This window comes from Bidens hawaiensis, unplaced genomic scaffold (assembly GCF_021521415.1).
Source record: "Bidens hawaiensis isolate Kalapana, Puna unplaced genomic scaffold, B.hawaiensis_p1.1 tig00056244_1, whole genome shotgun sequence".
In the NCBI taxonomy this organism is placed as follows: domain Eukaryota; kingdom Viridiplantae; phylum Streptophyta; class Magnoliopsida; order Asterales; family Asteraceae; genus Bidens; species Bidens hawaiensis.
Genome location: NW_027500146.1, coordinates 72,105 through 88,910, shown reverse-complemented (window position 1 = coordinate 88,910; position 16,806 = coordinate 72,105). Strand labels below are relative to the sequence as shown.

Here is a 16,806-nt window from a genome sequence, read left to right as displayed (position 1 = left end):
GGACGTAGACCAACGATTAATCAGAATTAATCAGGATTAATCGATGATTAGTCGACACCTAGTCGAGATTTTTACACCCATTTAGAGCGCGTTGAATGCACCCCAAAGAGGGATCTAATATCTATTAGGATTTGAGTTTCAGTTCTTCACAAAAATTTAGCATTTAGATGTTCTTTCAATCATTCTCCTGTTCATGTATGCTGTTAATATAAAAATATAATTAAGTTTTTTTTATAGAATGCAATTTAGCTTATTCTATTTATTTATTAAATTACTAGCTTTTGAACCCGTGTATTACACGGGATTTGTCAAATAATAAAAATAAAAAGATCCATTATTTGAAAGAAATGAACAAAATTAAAGGTAAAAATAAAATATATAATACAAACAATAAAAAGTCTAGAATCTCAAATTTACAAAATCGATTTTATATATACAATACTTGCATAAATTGTTTTGACCAATTACCTGTGGATAACTATGATGAATGAGATGAAAGATTAGAAAATTAGAATGAAAATTATAACTCATTTATCAAAATTGTTTTGTCCCATGACCTATGGATTGTTAGAATAAATAAGATGAGAAATTAGATAATTAGAAATGAAATTATAACTGATTTGCCAAAATTATCTTGACCAATGACCCATGGATTGTTAGGTAGAATTAAATGAGAGATTAGAGAATTAGAAAGGAAATTATAACATATTTGTCAATATGGTTTTGCTCCATAACCCATGGATAAGTCAAATGAATGAGAAGAAAGATTAGACCAAAAATGAATGTAGGATTACCACATCATCTTCATTATTTTCTTTATTAGTATACTTAGATTAGTAAGTTAAATCATAGCTATTTCCATTTCATGACAAGTTGAAAACAATAGTAACATGTTTATTTCTATTATATTAAAAGTAATTTCATTTATTATAGTTATTGTATCACATCAATTATATTATGTTAAAGATCCTTGATTAGCAAAACAAATAGTTTATTTACAAAATATTAGTGTAAAACATTTTATTCATTAGAAAAACAGAAAGAAGTACTCGGATAGTTGTGACACATTTCTTTATTGGGGTGTACGTTTTCTTTTATATGGTTTAATTATTTAACAGATGCGTGCACCTATTTCTACTAATACATAAAAGAATTGACATGCAGACAAATACTTAGCGGTTGGAATAAAAAATGAGTGTGATTAAAATTTAAATAGACGATAATGATTAAAATCAATACTTCATGGTTTCATTACTTACTTCAATGCTTGTTAGTCACAGGTTATTAAATTTTAAAAATCCCAACTTTTATCCATTGGCAATGGCCGGGATTAATCACTCGTTAACTTTTATTTTGTTAGTATAAGATTGTCGGAGGAAAATAGGTTGAAAAATGCGACTGTCAAAAAAACATTTATTTAGTTAGCCGACCAATAACTCAAAGTTCAGATGATTAAAACCCAAAAACCCTTGATTTTTAATGCGGTGGGATATGACAAGTAAGAAGCGATGCATTAAGCCCTACCGTTTTCTTTTTTTAATTGAACTTTCTTTTTTCTTTTTTTTTTTTTTTTTTAACTAAGAGAACCATGATATATCGCTACATCATAACTATTCTGTATATGTCATCATCAAAAAAATCACAAGATCATGATAGAAATCCGAGTGGATGTTATAGAAATTTAAAGTTTGTTGATGATTTCTATAATAAACACAAAAATAATTCAACCTATTTATGCCCTACCATCATTTCTCTTTTGAAAATCACCAAGCTGCATTATAGTTAATGGCATTGGAAAACTTAGATAACATGACTATACGAGTGTTGACTTAAATTGCCACACGAAATTGTAAATGGCACAAGGAAAGTCATCTTTGATGGCTTTTTATTCCTTTAAGCGGACAAAGTGATTAAAATCATTTACTCCAATTATAGATGTTTTAACTTTTGCTTGTTGGTTAAGAGCACATCTAACTAACGGAATATTTACCATCACTTCAGTTTTTCCCTTTTTTTATTATGGCACTCCAAAATAATTGAAAACTAACTCCGTTATTTTTTCTTACTGAGGTAACATTTTTTAATGGTGTAGCATTTTTTTTAAACCTATGGGTCACACTCACACATCACCGCCTTCATCTTGCTTCTCCATAAAACCCTAAGATACATACAAAACCAACACCACCACCCACCTAGTCACCTCCACCAATTATCCACCACATGTTCACGAATTGCCAAGAACCATCAGCGGATCTTTTTACGCGTGTGGAGTTGATGAAGCGAAATCGTGGCTTGCTTCTCAGTTCGACGCGACTGGGAAATATCACGTCCCATTAAGGGTGACAATCTTGACCCATGAGTTGAATGAGTTGTATCAAAATGTATAAGATTGGACAGAATGGGTCAAACTAAAAAAAGAAAATGATTGAAATGGGTCAAAACGGGTTGACATTTCTCGAGGTTTTTTTAATGGAACGAGAAAAACGAAGGAAATTTTTTGATATTTTTGCTTTTTAAGTTTTTGATTTATATTTCGAGTTATAATTTTTTAATTATTTTTGTTGAATTTTTTGATGAGAGGTTTTGAAATGGGTTTTGAAATCTCAACCCATTTCAAACCCCTCACCAAAAAATTCAAAAATTAATAAGTAAAAAATTATAACTCGAAATATAAATCAAAAACTTAAAAAAGTAAAAATATCAAAAAGTTTCCTTCGTTTTTCTCGTTCCATTAAAAAAACCCGAGAAATGTCAACCCGTTTTGACCCGTTTCAATCATTTTCTTTTTTTAGTTTGACACATTCTGACCCATCTTATACATTTTGATACAACTCATTCAACCCATGGGTCAAGATGGCCACCCCTATGTCCCATATGTCGAAAACACCTCTCTTAGAATTCCGCATTTGCACAATTTGGCCACAAAATCTGTGTTTAATTTGACATTAGTTACTTAATCATGCTTGTTCCATGCTTTCCATTTCATATATTAAGCTTGACATGAATTTTGCTCTAATTTATGATAATTGGTTTGATTAATTTGGGAAGATGGAATTAGTCAATTTTAACATGCAACAGGGTGGCATCGACAGTAAGTGTGGTGGTCGGTGGTGGCAGATGGTGGTGCGACGATGCTGGGTTCGATCTGTTGAGGTGGAGGTGGGTGGGCGGGCGGTGGTTATGGGTAAGGGTTTTATGGGGGAAAATATGAACTAATGGTATAGACCCACAATTTAAAAAATAAATGTCACATAAACATGTCTCATCATTGGGTCCTACTAAGGATACCTCACACCCCCCTATACGTCTTGCCCCGTGTAGGGCTATACGGGGCATATATGGGGGAACATATACCCGTATAACCATATACTATACGTATTGATGGGTGTTTTAGCTAAATTGGGTGGTGTCTCTAGAAAACCCCTTAGAAAATGCACATCAGCAAGAAAACTAACAGAGTTAATGTCCCTCCCGTTAATTTAAGAGTGATAGAAGAAAATAAAGTGAAAGTTGAGAATGATGGTAAACATATCGTTAGTTGGGACAAAAAAATGAAAGTTGAGGGTATTTAAATCCAATACTCCTAAATATTTAGGGTAATAAATTATATAAAAATTTAATAGATTTTAATATTTTAAAATAATCGATGTTCCTATGTCGGATTGGTTCCTTTGTTCTTTTTATGTTGAATTGTACCAATGAACCGAATTTTAACAAGATGAGTGTTTATTAGTTTAAGTTTTGAGTTCTTCGATTTGTTTTCCTCGATTTTGTAATGGGTATGTGTCTTGCTTGCCATTTCCACGTTTCTATGAAGCTTCACAACGTGGGGCATTGCCTTAAAAAAAGTAATTGATTTGAAAATGAAATATGAGAAAATTGCTCCTAAGTTATATATTGTCTCCAAATTTCTAATACCCAAAAAGGGTACCTATCACAAATTTGACTACATTCTTTTCTATGCATGTGATGGTTAGGTTACTTTTTTTTATTTTCCTTTAATTTTGTACCATGGTAGTGATTTGGATGAAATTATCTAACCTAAGATAATAATAATAATAATAATAATAATAATAATAATAATAATAATAATAATAACGACAACGATAATAGCATTAATAGTAATGTCATGTTATATCGTTAGCTAATTTTAAGTTTTGCATCATATTCTCGAGGCATTGCTATGTTCATATTACACGATTGTCATCTTTTCTTGGCATCATGTTATACTATTTTATTTGTTATAATGGTGTCATGTTATATTGTTAGCTACTTTTAAACCACAGATATGCATTACTAAGTGTTGGCATTTCATCTAAGACGCAATGCTTTATAAGACTTTATAGAACGTCTACCGATCACCCCTGTAACTGGAAATTTTCAGAAAGAATTTATATATCTATATTATAAAATATATATTCTTAATGTTAAGACCCAATTACACAATTCATTCAAGCCCACTTTTATACCAAAAAATTTTGCACAACCCAAATCATTTCTCAATAAGCCCATTTAAAAGTTTAATTATTTAAACGTAATACAAAAATCTTGTTACTTAAGGCCCAAATTTTTTCTTGTCTTCGGCCCAAAATTTGTAACCATTCTCAGAGATGACCCTGAGTGAAGAACGTGCATTCTAGAAGAATACGAAGGCAATGTTAGTGATTATAACTCATAGCGTATACTCAATTAGATAGATTGATATATGTTTTAAGTCTACAATATTTGTATTATTAGTTTTGTTTTTTCTAATGTGATGTCATACGTTCGTTGAGACTTGAGAGTGATTGAAGGAAGATAACATGCTAGAAAAGATGGTTAGGAAAGATGTGGGAGAAAAGGAAGTGCAACAAACATGTTTTACCTAGGGATGAGTGAGTACTGGTATCGAAACGAGTATTTCGTAACTGTTACCATGATACCATTATCAAAGTTCTTTTAGAAAATTGAGATCGATACCAGTATTTACTGAACTTTTGCCTACGATACTGGGAAGCATTTTCGATACCAGTAAGTTTTTTAGAAATTCGAGATCGGTAACCATCGGTATCAAGTTGATCCCTAGTTTTAGTTGATAATATTAAAAAGGGGGAAAATTATCGACAGCCTTTATTACAAGTCTTCTTTTACATCAAACTGTAACAAACTAAACATAAAAAGTATTGTTATTACAAATCATGTGAACCCCACATTTAGTTCTATACAACATTCCTTAAAAGAAAACAAATTAGAAATTATAAACTAGTTGTTTCGAATTAATTTGCTTTATTTAATTATTTACACGTTTATTAAAAAAAATTGATCTAAAACATTGTTTTTGAAGTTAGTCATTTTAAGACACCTCCTAACATTGAAAATATAGACGTCTAGATAAAATAATATATGTTAATTAAAAATATCTTTTATGAAAAATAGTTCTTTAAGAAAATTATCATTTATAACATTCAGTAAAAAGATTTATAACAATTATCCATTTCTCGTTAAGTTAATGAAAAGACGATATGATGACAACTGCACGGTTGTTGTTCCACAACCCGTCTTTGGTGTTGTTCATCTGCCGCACCCAACTGTTGCCACTAGCCATTATTCATACCACTGTCTTATTTCTATCACACTATCAAGTTCGAACTTCTATACAAATTTACATATAAAAAATTATTATTTTGTTAATCAAATGTACGGAGTTCTAAATCAATTAACACATTTACATTCCTAACAAAACTTGTGAACCAAATCATCAATCGCCATAATCCTCCGATTGCTTTCTTAACCCCCGTCACCTTTGAAAGAGAAAAAAGAAAAAAAATGTTTTTCTCTTTATTTGATTGTTTTAATTTGTTTTATTTTAATACCAATTTGAGATTAAAATGTAAAATAAAAAAATATGCACAAATAATAGATGTTAACTATATAAAATACATATAGTTAACAAATAATAAGTAAAACAAGTTAAGAATAACGTTGCGTACGTGAAATAACTTCTTTATAATTAAATATATGTATACACTAACGTACCAACAATATGTTGGCATGACTTTAAAAAAATAAATATGAGGATATTATAAGATTGTTTTTACAAATAATATATGTATGAAACAAAAAATATAAGAGAGTGTTAACTGAACGGAGTGTTGACCTCGGATCTAAAAATGGATGAAGAGAAAGATTACAAATAAAAGTTTGGTACACATCAACATACAATACAAATAAAAATTTGGTAGAACAACCAACACTTTGTCTCCTAGCAAAGGTAGTTGTAGCCTAAACACTACAGAAAATATTGCAGGTGATAATGGTACACCAAATTATATCTTGAGTTTTGAATGTCCAATACAAGTACAAATCATGACCGTTATATATATTTTTAAATTGATGATAGATGTGATAACATTAAACAAAATCAAGTTATAGTAATAATAAGTAAACGGGTTTGGATCAAATACAAGTTAAATTAGCTTGTTAACTGTGAGAATCAAGTAGTGTAATTATATATACATGGTTAGCACATTAATTTAATTTGTACGTTAACTTTTCCACTGACTAAACATATAATGATCATACTTCAAGTTCGATCACCCAGCCTATGTACCCAGTTTTCTAACTTCTCGGTTACCAATCAATTATCCAAAATCCTCTTGTGGCTTAAGTTAATTCAGACTTTGAATTATGAATACGCGTATATGTTATGAAACAATTTGGATTAAGTTACTTCAATTTAAAAAAAGACCTCTTATTAATTGGAGCTGTATTTATAGTTATAAAAAATGGACTTAAGTTATCTTTTATTATAAAAACTGTCAAGAATAAACCATAGACAACGGCCGAGCCTTGTATCTCTTCACAGCCGGACGCAAAACACCACAAACAAAATTTCCACACTAACAACATATAATATGAGTGGTACCGAACAATATAGGTTATGTTGTGTGACGTAAGTGATGTCTAATATACATGCTATATACAACACAATATGAGTTATATGCTTTTTAAAAAAAATAATAATAAGTACATTTTATAACTTTTTTCCGTTAAAGGGAAAAAAACAATCGAAAGTTTTTTTTTAATAAAACCAAACCACGTTATTTACAAAATATTTTTTATAGTAATCAAACTTTATCTTTTTATTAAGTACCTTTTTTGATAAAACCAACAAACAGTATGATACTTTTTCATATAAATAATCAAATTTTATAACACTTTATTACTACAATTTAAATAATCCAAACAACTGTATGATACTATTTTATAACAGTAATAAAATTTTATAACTTTCTAAACACAAACTAAGCGTATTGCATGATATCTCGAGGAAAACAAATTGGTTCCTTTGTTTGCCTCGGAAAATAAATATTTACGGATGGAGGGTTATGGGAAATCATTTGCCAACTAGGAGAAATTTGGTTACTAAGGGGATAGATGTCCCTTCTACTATTTGCCCCTTGGGTAGCGATGGGTTAGATTACGTTATTCATGTTTTTGGAGAGTGCGTCTTGGTTAAGAAGATTTAGGATTTGGTTGAAATGTGGCTTGATGTGAAGTTGCTAGCTTTAAGATTCCCAACTGATCTCATGGAGTGGGTTGAGAACTCATCTTTAAGCGTGCTCTAGAAAGAAATTGTGGATGCGATTATATATGTAGTCTGGTGGGCAATTTGGAAGCTTCGAAATGATACCGTTTTTTTTTGAAAATACGTGTGAAGTATGTGGTTTTGTTTGATGATGTTACTTACTTCTCCTTCCTTTGGTATTCGAGTAGAAAGAGTAAGTGTAAAATTAATTGTTAGAGTGCTTGAAGAACCCTCTATTATTTATGTAATTTTCCTTTCTTGTTTGTGCCCGGCTAGTTTCTTGCTAGTCGATGCATTATATAATACATCCATTGTTCACAAAAATATATAAGAATAATCAAATTTTATCGTATTTTCTAATTACCTTTTTATATAGAACCATACGGACCATATTGTAATTTCTTTTAGATATTTTAACAAATATAATAAAGTTTTAATTAAAAATTGAAGATTAATTTTTATTTGGAGTTTGTATGTCAAAATATCAAAAAGTACAAATTTCATATTTCGTGGGTTCTTCTTTTAGTTGTTATACTGATTATCGAATGCCAGAACTGTAATGAATCGAATTAATACCGATCTAACTCTCACTACGTAACAAACCAATTATATGTAATCCCAAATTACATATATGTAGACTAGTAATCGGTATGATTACATATTCGTAATATGTGATTACATAGTTAATCATAACAATCACATCTATGTAATAATCATTTACAATACACATAAGTTTTTTTTTTTTTTCAAAAACAATAATATACTCAAATAATATACTCAAATTAAAAATAAAAGATGTTTTAATTTTTTCAAAAAATAGTAACATGTTTAAAATGTTATTAATAATGTTTATAAAAGCGAACTTCATAAAAGTAGGAAAAAAAAGTGACACTTCTCACTCTACCCCTATAAATAATAAAAATAAATAAATTATGTAGTTGGTGTATGAGGTATTTTTTTCAATTTTCTCGTTTAAGTGGAGTTTTCTCTGTGTTAGTTTTTTTTAACTAAATTATGTAGTTGGTTTATGAGGCATTTTTCAATTTTCTCGTTTAAGTGAAGTTTTCTCTGTATTAGTTTTTCTTTTAACGACTAATCCGTAACGCCCTTAAAGCATTCGCTATCCAAGAAGGTTAAAGGAAAAAAAAAGCCACCTCAGTGGACTATACATGTGCAAGAGAAAAAAAAAGGTAGAAATGATTGGCAAAGACAGAATAAAAAAGAAAACAAAAGGCAACTAATTCGCTAATATCGTTTTGTTCCGCTCAATCCCATTGATTTTTGGAAAAAAAATATAAAGGAAGTGATAGAGATTTGGCACTTCAAATATGACTATATCAAGCCAAACATATAAGCATAACTGTTTTAAGGCTTTTATTTACCGACTCATGCAATTTAGTGTCCATTTTAATTTAGTAATAGAAAATGAGTCTTAGCACAACTGATATAAGATTAGTGATGATTTGAGTTGAAGACTACAAGGTTTTAAGTTTGAATTGAATCTTAATCGGGTTTTACTGCAGTGTCTTTGGGCGGCGGGTTTTTCATGTAGCAGGTGATGAGTTGTGTAGATTTGGGCTGGAGACAACAATGTCTCAAGTTCGAATCTGATCTCAAGCGGGTTTACAGCAGTGGGCTTTCGGGCAACGGATTTTCCCTGGAACAAGTGATCGAAAGTGAAGATTTGGGATGTAAAGAACAAGGTTTCAAGTTTGAATCTGATCTCAACCAGGTTTTACTGTATTGGACCTTTGGGTTGTGGATTTTCCCCGAAACAGGTGGTAAGTGCTTTATGCATACGCGAGCGTATCGGATCGCCTTTTGCCATTGGGTTATCCTTGATAGTCAGGCTTTAATCGTCGATCGTTCAAAAAAAAAAATTATCACATGTTTTGTGTATACACAAATTCAGATAAAACATCATTGAAGATTTAAATTGTGTTTGGTTCATTAAAAAGATAACTCTTAAGGTTCATGAGTGGCCACGAGCGTATCGGGTCACCTTTTGCCATTGGGTTACCCTTGATAGTCGGGCTTTAATCGTTTGTCGTTCAAAAATAAATAAATTTACTGACATATTTTATGTAGTATTTATACACAAATTTATATAAAATGTCATTGAAGATTTAAATTATGTTTGGTTCATTAAAAAGATAACTCTTAATGATTCATGAAGCCTCTTATATGCTGAATGTTTCAGATACTACCTCTCAATTAGTCAGATATTTTACTAATTCAGCACAAGATTGCCAAATAGCCACTTAGTATCCTTATTTGTGAAAGTCGCAACTCAAAAGTAAACATTACTACCAATTTACGGTATTTTGCCTATCTATTAGGCTATGTGTAGTGGAGGGCTACAAAATGGGGCGCTTTGCGCAATGTGACGCCCAGTCAGCAAAGAGTGTGTTTTTGTTTTTTGGGTGTAATGATGTTGTAGCCCAATATATATATATATATATATATATATATATATATATATATATATATATATATATATATATATATATATATATATATATATAGGGTGAGTATCAATTAAGAACCTATAATTTCATAAAGAACTCTAAGAACTAATCTAGACCCTAGATCAATTGATCAATGGTTCTAATTAATATGAAAAATTGGATTTTAATAATCCCAACTTAATGCAGTTGCCTGATAATAATCGCAACTTTGAAAGTAGCTGTCACTGGTCCCAACTTTCACACTATTTATTTTCATTGGACCCCCGTTAAAAAAAACTTAACGACGTTATGTTTTTTTCCAAATTTCAAACTGATATTTTAGGGCTTTTGATCGGAATGAGAATACGAGTCGATTGATGTAAAACTTAACTCGAAACGACGCTTCAAACAGCTTGATTTTTGTTAATTAAAAGTTTAAACACCGAAATTGAAGCTTCCTTTAGTCGTTTGGACCACCGTTTGGAAGTAAGTTTTACATCAATCGACTCGTATTATCATTCCGATCAAAAGCCCTAAAATATCAGTTTGAAATTTGGAAAAAAAACATAACGTCATTAAGTTTTTTTTAACGGAGGTCCAATGAAAATAAATAGTGTGAAAGTTGGGACCAGTGACAGCTACTTTCAAAGTTGGGATTATTATCAGCCAACTGCATTAAGTTGAGATTATTAAAATCCAATTTTCCAATTAATAATGGCATTCGGGTAATTAATTAAAAGACTATGGATTATTGCTAAATAAGAAAAGGGCATTATGGAGATGAAAATTATTTTCTTTGTTAACTTTTCCTATAATCTCTCATGCATCTCTCTCATCTAATTAGAGTTTTTTTCTCTCCCTAATTAAATCATCGAGATGAACAACAAAGTATTGAACTTTTAATTAATGTACGCTGTATTAGTAATAAATATTTTCCTTCATAAGGTAGATGACAATTCTCCATTATAGGTTTGTGTTCAATGATGATGTTAATATATTTATTAGAAAATAGCAGTTATTATGAAAAGTCAGAACGCAGATTACTTATTAGCATTTTTTTGACTTTTTTTCCATATTATTTCATATGAATTGGTTACTCAAAACGCATGTTAGTGTAATTATGCTTGGACACTTGGACGTCACAATTTCAATTTATGCAATTTTTAATTTTCTGCAATTAAATACACATGCTTTAGGAAATTTGTATTTGTTTCATATTGAAAAATGACAAAAAATAAAAAAATCTCACCTCCTTCATTATTAACCAACAGTTTTACGTACCATTGAAAAATTGAGTAATTCACAACACACCTTCGTCGAACCAACGATTTGAAGATTTATATATATGTAGATAGTATAGTTACGTATATGTAAAGCAACAAAATATGTGTAAATAAACCATCGTTGAAGATTTACGTATATGTAAACGAACTATTAGTTTGAAAAATGGATTATGTGTATGGATATTTACATATACGTAAACAGTACACTTACATTTATGTAAATATATGTAAACGAACTATTAGTTTGAAAAATGGATGATGTGTATGAATATTTACATATACGTAAATAGTACACTTACATTACGTAAATAGTACACTTACATTTATGTAAATACACACAAATATGTTTTTACTTACAGAAATGTGAAGATCTACACATTATGTTGATGATCACTTTTAAAAAACATATGATTAATTTGAAGATTTACGTTTATGTAAAAAAAAATGATTAATATGAAGCCCTATATTTATGTAAAGAGACGTAAATTTTAAAAATATTGGTGTGCATGAGTATTTTTATTTGTACGTAAATATATGATAGAAAGTGAAATAAATATAGTATGAAGATAAGGTGAAGAATTAAATTATTAGTATGAGATTGTTGTAAATAGGATCCGTAAGAATTAGAAAAACAAGAGAGAAAATAGGAGATAAAATAATTATAGTTAATTAACAAGAGAGATAAAACTATTGGTAAGTTACAATTATACCCTTATATTTTATTATTAAAATTTAAAGCCTAAATAAAAGTGAGTGGTTGATATTGGTTTTTAGAAATCTTAATCAAATTAGAGTTCTTAAAGGAAGCCAACCCTATATATATATACCACACACAATCCATTGTAATAATAATAAAATCAAAACGGGAAGAGGCGATAAATAGATGCCTCCCCCTTTATCGCCTCACAATTCGCCGGGTGGGGGGGGGGGGGGTTGTTCTCGCCGGACTTCGCACAAAATCGCCCCAAGACCACACCCACTACGGGTGGCCATAAGGTTGAACATGCCATTCATACAGAGATAGAGGTATAACAAAAAGTTATTATCATCACCATCATCATTAACACAAATATAGGTGAATTTTATAAATATAACAAGAGTAGATCTGCTTTCAAAGCACGAATTGGGTCAGGTTTAAATGAACCTAAGGGGCTATTTGTTTACATCTGAATAGAACCATTTAGATGTAAACATCTGATTCATTCAGACTTCAAAATGTTTGGTTTCAAACAGAAAAACATCTGAATGGTTAAAATTAGGTCTGAATCATTCAGACTTATTGTTATTGCTGAATGGGACAGAGACTCATTCAAATCTGACTTATTCAGATCTGAATGAACCAAATAGCCCCTAAGCCTAAATGAAAACCATTTGATAAAATAAGTGCAAGCTCCACAAAAAGAAGCCAACCAAACTCCACCCACACCCGAGTTACCCGAACACGAAACCGTTCCCTAAACAAACGGTTACCAGTTTACCACAAAAAGAAAACATAATAGGAAACAAGCAATGACTGTCCCGATTTGACCATACGCAATAATAACAACCAGTAGAAACATAGAAAGAAGCTGCACTTCCATGCATTTGGGTCGACGTGTCCAGGGTCCCAAAGATTCAGTGGCGAAGATTACTCAGAGCCCGGGTTGGCCCCGGTCCCCCCTGTGTTTTTACGCAGTAGTGTAAATTTACCCGTTTTCGTCCGGAATTTTTTATACGTAGTGTAAATTTAGCCATTTTCGGCCCAAATTTTTATCCGTAGTGTAAAATTTAGCCTTTTCGACCAAAATTTCGTATACGTAGTGTAAAATTTAGACATTTTTGGCAGAAATTTCTTATACGTGGTGTAAAATTTAGCCGTTTTCGGCCAAAATGTCTTATATGTAATGTAAAATTTAGCCGTTTTCGGCCGAAAATTTTTATACGTAATGTAATTTAGCCCTTTTTGGCCGAAAATTTGAGCCCGGCCACCTTCGTTTGTGAAATTTTGTATACATTTTGCATCCGCCCCCCCGGTGTCTTATCGCAAGCTTCGCCACTGCAAAGATTGATAACAATTTTTGTTTTTGTTAGTTTTTTATGTTTTATTCATCATTGCTATATTATTTTTGCGTAATGTTTGTTTTTTGTTGCAATTTTCATTATTGTTTACATAGTAGAGATGTTGGTCTATTAACCTTTATTTTATTTTTTTTAAACCATCCATAGTCGATGGCGTTTTGAAGATTTTTGAGGCCAAATCACCGGGCCACACCCCCTCCCCCCTTCGTTTTGGGTTTGGCGTTTTGAAGAAAGCGTTTCCAACAAAACGATAAGAAGACATGGATTTTGAGGGTTTTGTGAGATAGGCATTTTGGAGTCGTTTTTCCCACTACACCCAAAATGCTCAAAAGCTGACTTTGCGTCACATGGCGTAAAATGTCCGGGGTATACCTAGTTTTGAATACGCATGGTCTTATTATCTACTAACGTTTATTTGGTATGGGGCCTAATCAAATAGGCTCAATATTTTGGAAATGGAAAGACAATAAGGTTGGAATATTTAATGCAATACATAGTAAATATTTGAACAACAGACGAGACGAAGTGATATAAGACTATGCATAGTGGGAGAGTTTTGGTAGGCGTTTTGGGGCCAAAATGCCACCACACTGCCCCCCCCCCCCCCCTCCTAATATTTGCTGGCATTTTGGGTGTCGAAGTTATATACATAACTTTGAAGATGAGGCGTTTTGTGAGAGAGGGAGAGAGAGAAGGGTTATGATTATAAGATAGTTGTGAACATTTTCACACGACTCCATCTCAATTTAGTTTGGATCCCGTTAAAATATCTCAACAATACTTATGGCAAGCTTGAAACAAGAGGAAGCCAGCCCAGTATGTATATCAAAGGGATACAAACATCTTGTAGCGAACCTAAATGCAAATAAAGTCGGATAATATATTGTCGTCTCGGCTGTTTTGGAGGCATAAAGCAAAATAAAAATTTGGAGCCTTTATCCAAACTTAATTAGCTTAAATCTTCCTTTATTCTGCTTGTTTATAAGACTTTAAATTTCCGACTAAAGCATTCGGTTTATATCTTCCTCAATTGAACAATTTTCTTCTCTAGTTTCGTAATTCTTGATCTCAAATAAGCAAATGCTTGAGAAACGATATATGTTTGAAACTCTGAAACTATTTAATCACTACCGGCTGACCTTTGGGGGCTTTTAGAAACAATCTGCTTTCGTTTTGTTGAAACGTTTACGGTATATAGGTTCAGAAACGATTTTCATTTAAAAGTAGGCATGATTTCTGATTCTTTGCAAGACTTGATTCTCCAATCGACGTTTCGATTCTCTATTCTCCAACCGGCCATTTGATTTCTGCATTCAGCCCTAAGCCCCTAACTAACACTCAATGGAAACCAGATAACATAGATCACACCCTTCACAAGACAACTCGAGACGCCAACATGCCCAAACTAATATTAAAAAAATGGGGCCTAAAAGTCATGCTTTAGTTGACCGACCCTTCAACTGCACTTTTGAACCACCTTTCACGTGACCATAACACATAGTCTAATATAGCTTACATAAAATAATGTCTAAAAGTTGAACTTCATTTGATCTTAATGAGCGGACAAATCCCACATTGAAGTTCAATTTAGTGATGAATGGATAGGAAGATTAACTAACCGCCTGGCATATTAACCAGTCGATTTTAACCTTTTCTACCATAATAAGCATTCGTGTTATCCATTCAACAAAGTTGTCACTGTAGGGTTGGGATAAATTTACAACTGTAAAGTATAAACAGAATATGATCCAACACATATATCACCAATAATCACTGATGATCACTGAACCCAATCTAGACAGGGGCACCAGCCTGTTGCAGCCATGGCAACAAAGAACATACAACAAAATGAATGTGACTTACATGATCAATAGCGCGCAAATGTTTGTAACCTCAAGGAAGAAAAGGATTATGTGACGGGCATGCCTCTCTCTGCTTCCTGTAAGCCCTGATTAAACATATTATCATATCATTATTAATATTAGTATTTGCTTCTAGCAAGCCAAGTATTGGATCAAACACTAGCATAGATAATGAATCATTCTATTCACCTAGTGGCACTAGATCCGCCGAGTGCAACCGTTCCTAAAACAATGAAGAGGAATGGAATTCGAATCAATGCTTTGCTCTTAGTTCCTCCTTGACTCCTTGGGACCCCGGTTCTCACCACTCTTGAATATGTACCTCTTGTTGAATATTTGCCTGTTGTCGCGTATAATCAATATTATTTATGGAATGAGCAATATCAGAAACCAATAACCAAAACCGAACCAAAAACCAATGTTGCAAAAGTTGCTAGGCGGTCCCTAGGCGGCCGACCCACTTGGAGGGAGTACTCTGGGAGTACTTGGACATGATAAATATAAAGAAAATTAATTTTTGGGTAATATATTAATACCCCAAGTTTGGTTTTGGCTATTAACCGAATCGAAAACTGACAAACTAACCGAATAAACCTAACTGAATAACCGAATAAACCTAACTGATTAACCGAATAAACCGAACAAATTAACCGGAAACGGATTGGTTAATAAAATAAATTAACAATGACTTCGGTTTCAGTTTAGCCTAATAACCGAACGAAACTAAACCGTGCACTTAAAACAACTTATTCCACCCTAATCATAAGATATGAGTCCACTAATTATAATCAGTTTGACCATAACTTCTCTTATAGTTCCTAATTGCTTGATGTTTGACCACAATTCCATATCAACATATTAATAATTTAATTTAATATGATCGATGTAAACCTACCGGACTGTAAGCATGCGTAAGCTTCAGAAATCTGTACAAAATGATAACATTAACATTAACATTAACATAAATATAATAATAAATTGAAAGCAGTGAATGAATAAATTAAAAGTACTAGTTTGAAATTGGATTCAGCGATGGGTTTTTGGGAAACGGGGACCCGATCCGGATGAGTTTCCCATGCCTTTTGCTTGTAAGCTGCTTTCAGCTGAATATGGTAGTGAAATTAGGGTTTAGTGTGTGTAATAATAATAATAATAAGATTGTACCTGTGATGATGAAGGTGATGAATTGGGAGGAAAGCCTAATAATACTCTGGCTTCGTCTCCAAGCATCTTCTTCTTCTACGGTTACGGTTGGTTGTTTCTAGCGCTCTGTAATTTAACTGTCGTGTCGTCATAACCACCAAATTTTCAAACATAGGGGGTGTTTGGGATTCTAACGCCATGTTGTTTTTTTCAAGGGTAGAAAGATGTTGTAAGGTGGTCAAGATATAATAACTTAAGTCCATTTTGTTAGTCCAACGTCCACCATACAGGAAATTCTTTCTTTCTCTCCGTACAACAATTCCAACGTCCACCTGCAAACCACCCTTCCCGACAGGAAATTCTCCGGCAACCAGTTCTCCGGCAACCAGGTAAATCTTCCCCCATATTCTCTTGTCTTTCTCGCAGGCTCTTCACAAACCACCAGC

General features: G+C 32.1%; 1 protein-coding gene across 1 annotated transcript; it reads right to left on the bottom strand.

Annotated features, from left to right (window-relative positions):
• Positions 1-15,102: 15,102 nt before the first annotated feature.
• LOC143601431 (protein CAJ1-like) lies at positions 15,103-16,517 on the bottom strand. The gene is made up of 5 exons (XM_077078843.1): positions 16,382-16,517; positions 16,228-16,320; positions 16,113-16,143; positions 15,407-15,557; positions 15,103-15,303 (listed from the first exon to the last, which is right to left on the bottom strand). The coding sequence occupies exons 1-5, from the start codon at positions 16,445-16,447 to the stop codon at positions 15,249-15,251; spliced, it is 396 nt and encodes a 131-aa protein (XP_076934958.1). The 5' UTR covers positions 16,448-16,517; the 3' UTR covers positions 15,103-15,248.
• Positions 16,518-16,806: the final 289 nt, after the last annotated feature.

What these genes read in the sequence shown, in the direction of transcription:
- LOC143601431 (XM_077078843.1), bottom strand. Translation starts at nt 16,447, where the DNA reads ATGCTTGGAGACGAAGCCAGAGTATTATTAGGCTTTCCTCCCAATTCA. An exon ending in CATCACCTTCATCATCACAG is followed by an intron (nt 16,321 to 16,381) that starts GTACAATCTTAT and finishes TACCATATTCAG; the next exon opens with CTGAAAGCAGCTTACAAGCA. An exon ending in GGCGGATCTAGTGCCACTAG is followed by an intron (nt 15,304 to 15,406) that starts GTGAATAGAATG and finishes ATGTTTAATCAG; the next exon opens with GGCTTACAGGAAGCAGAGAG.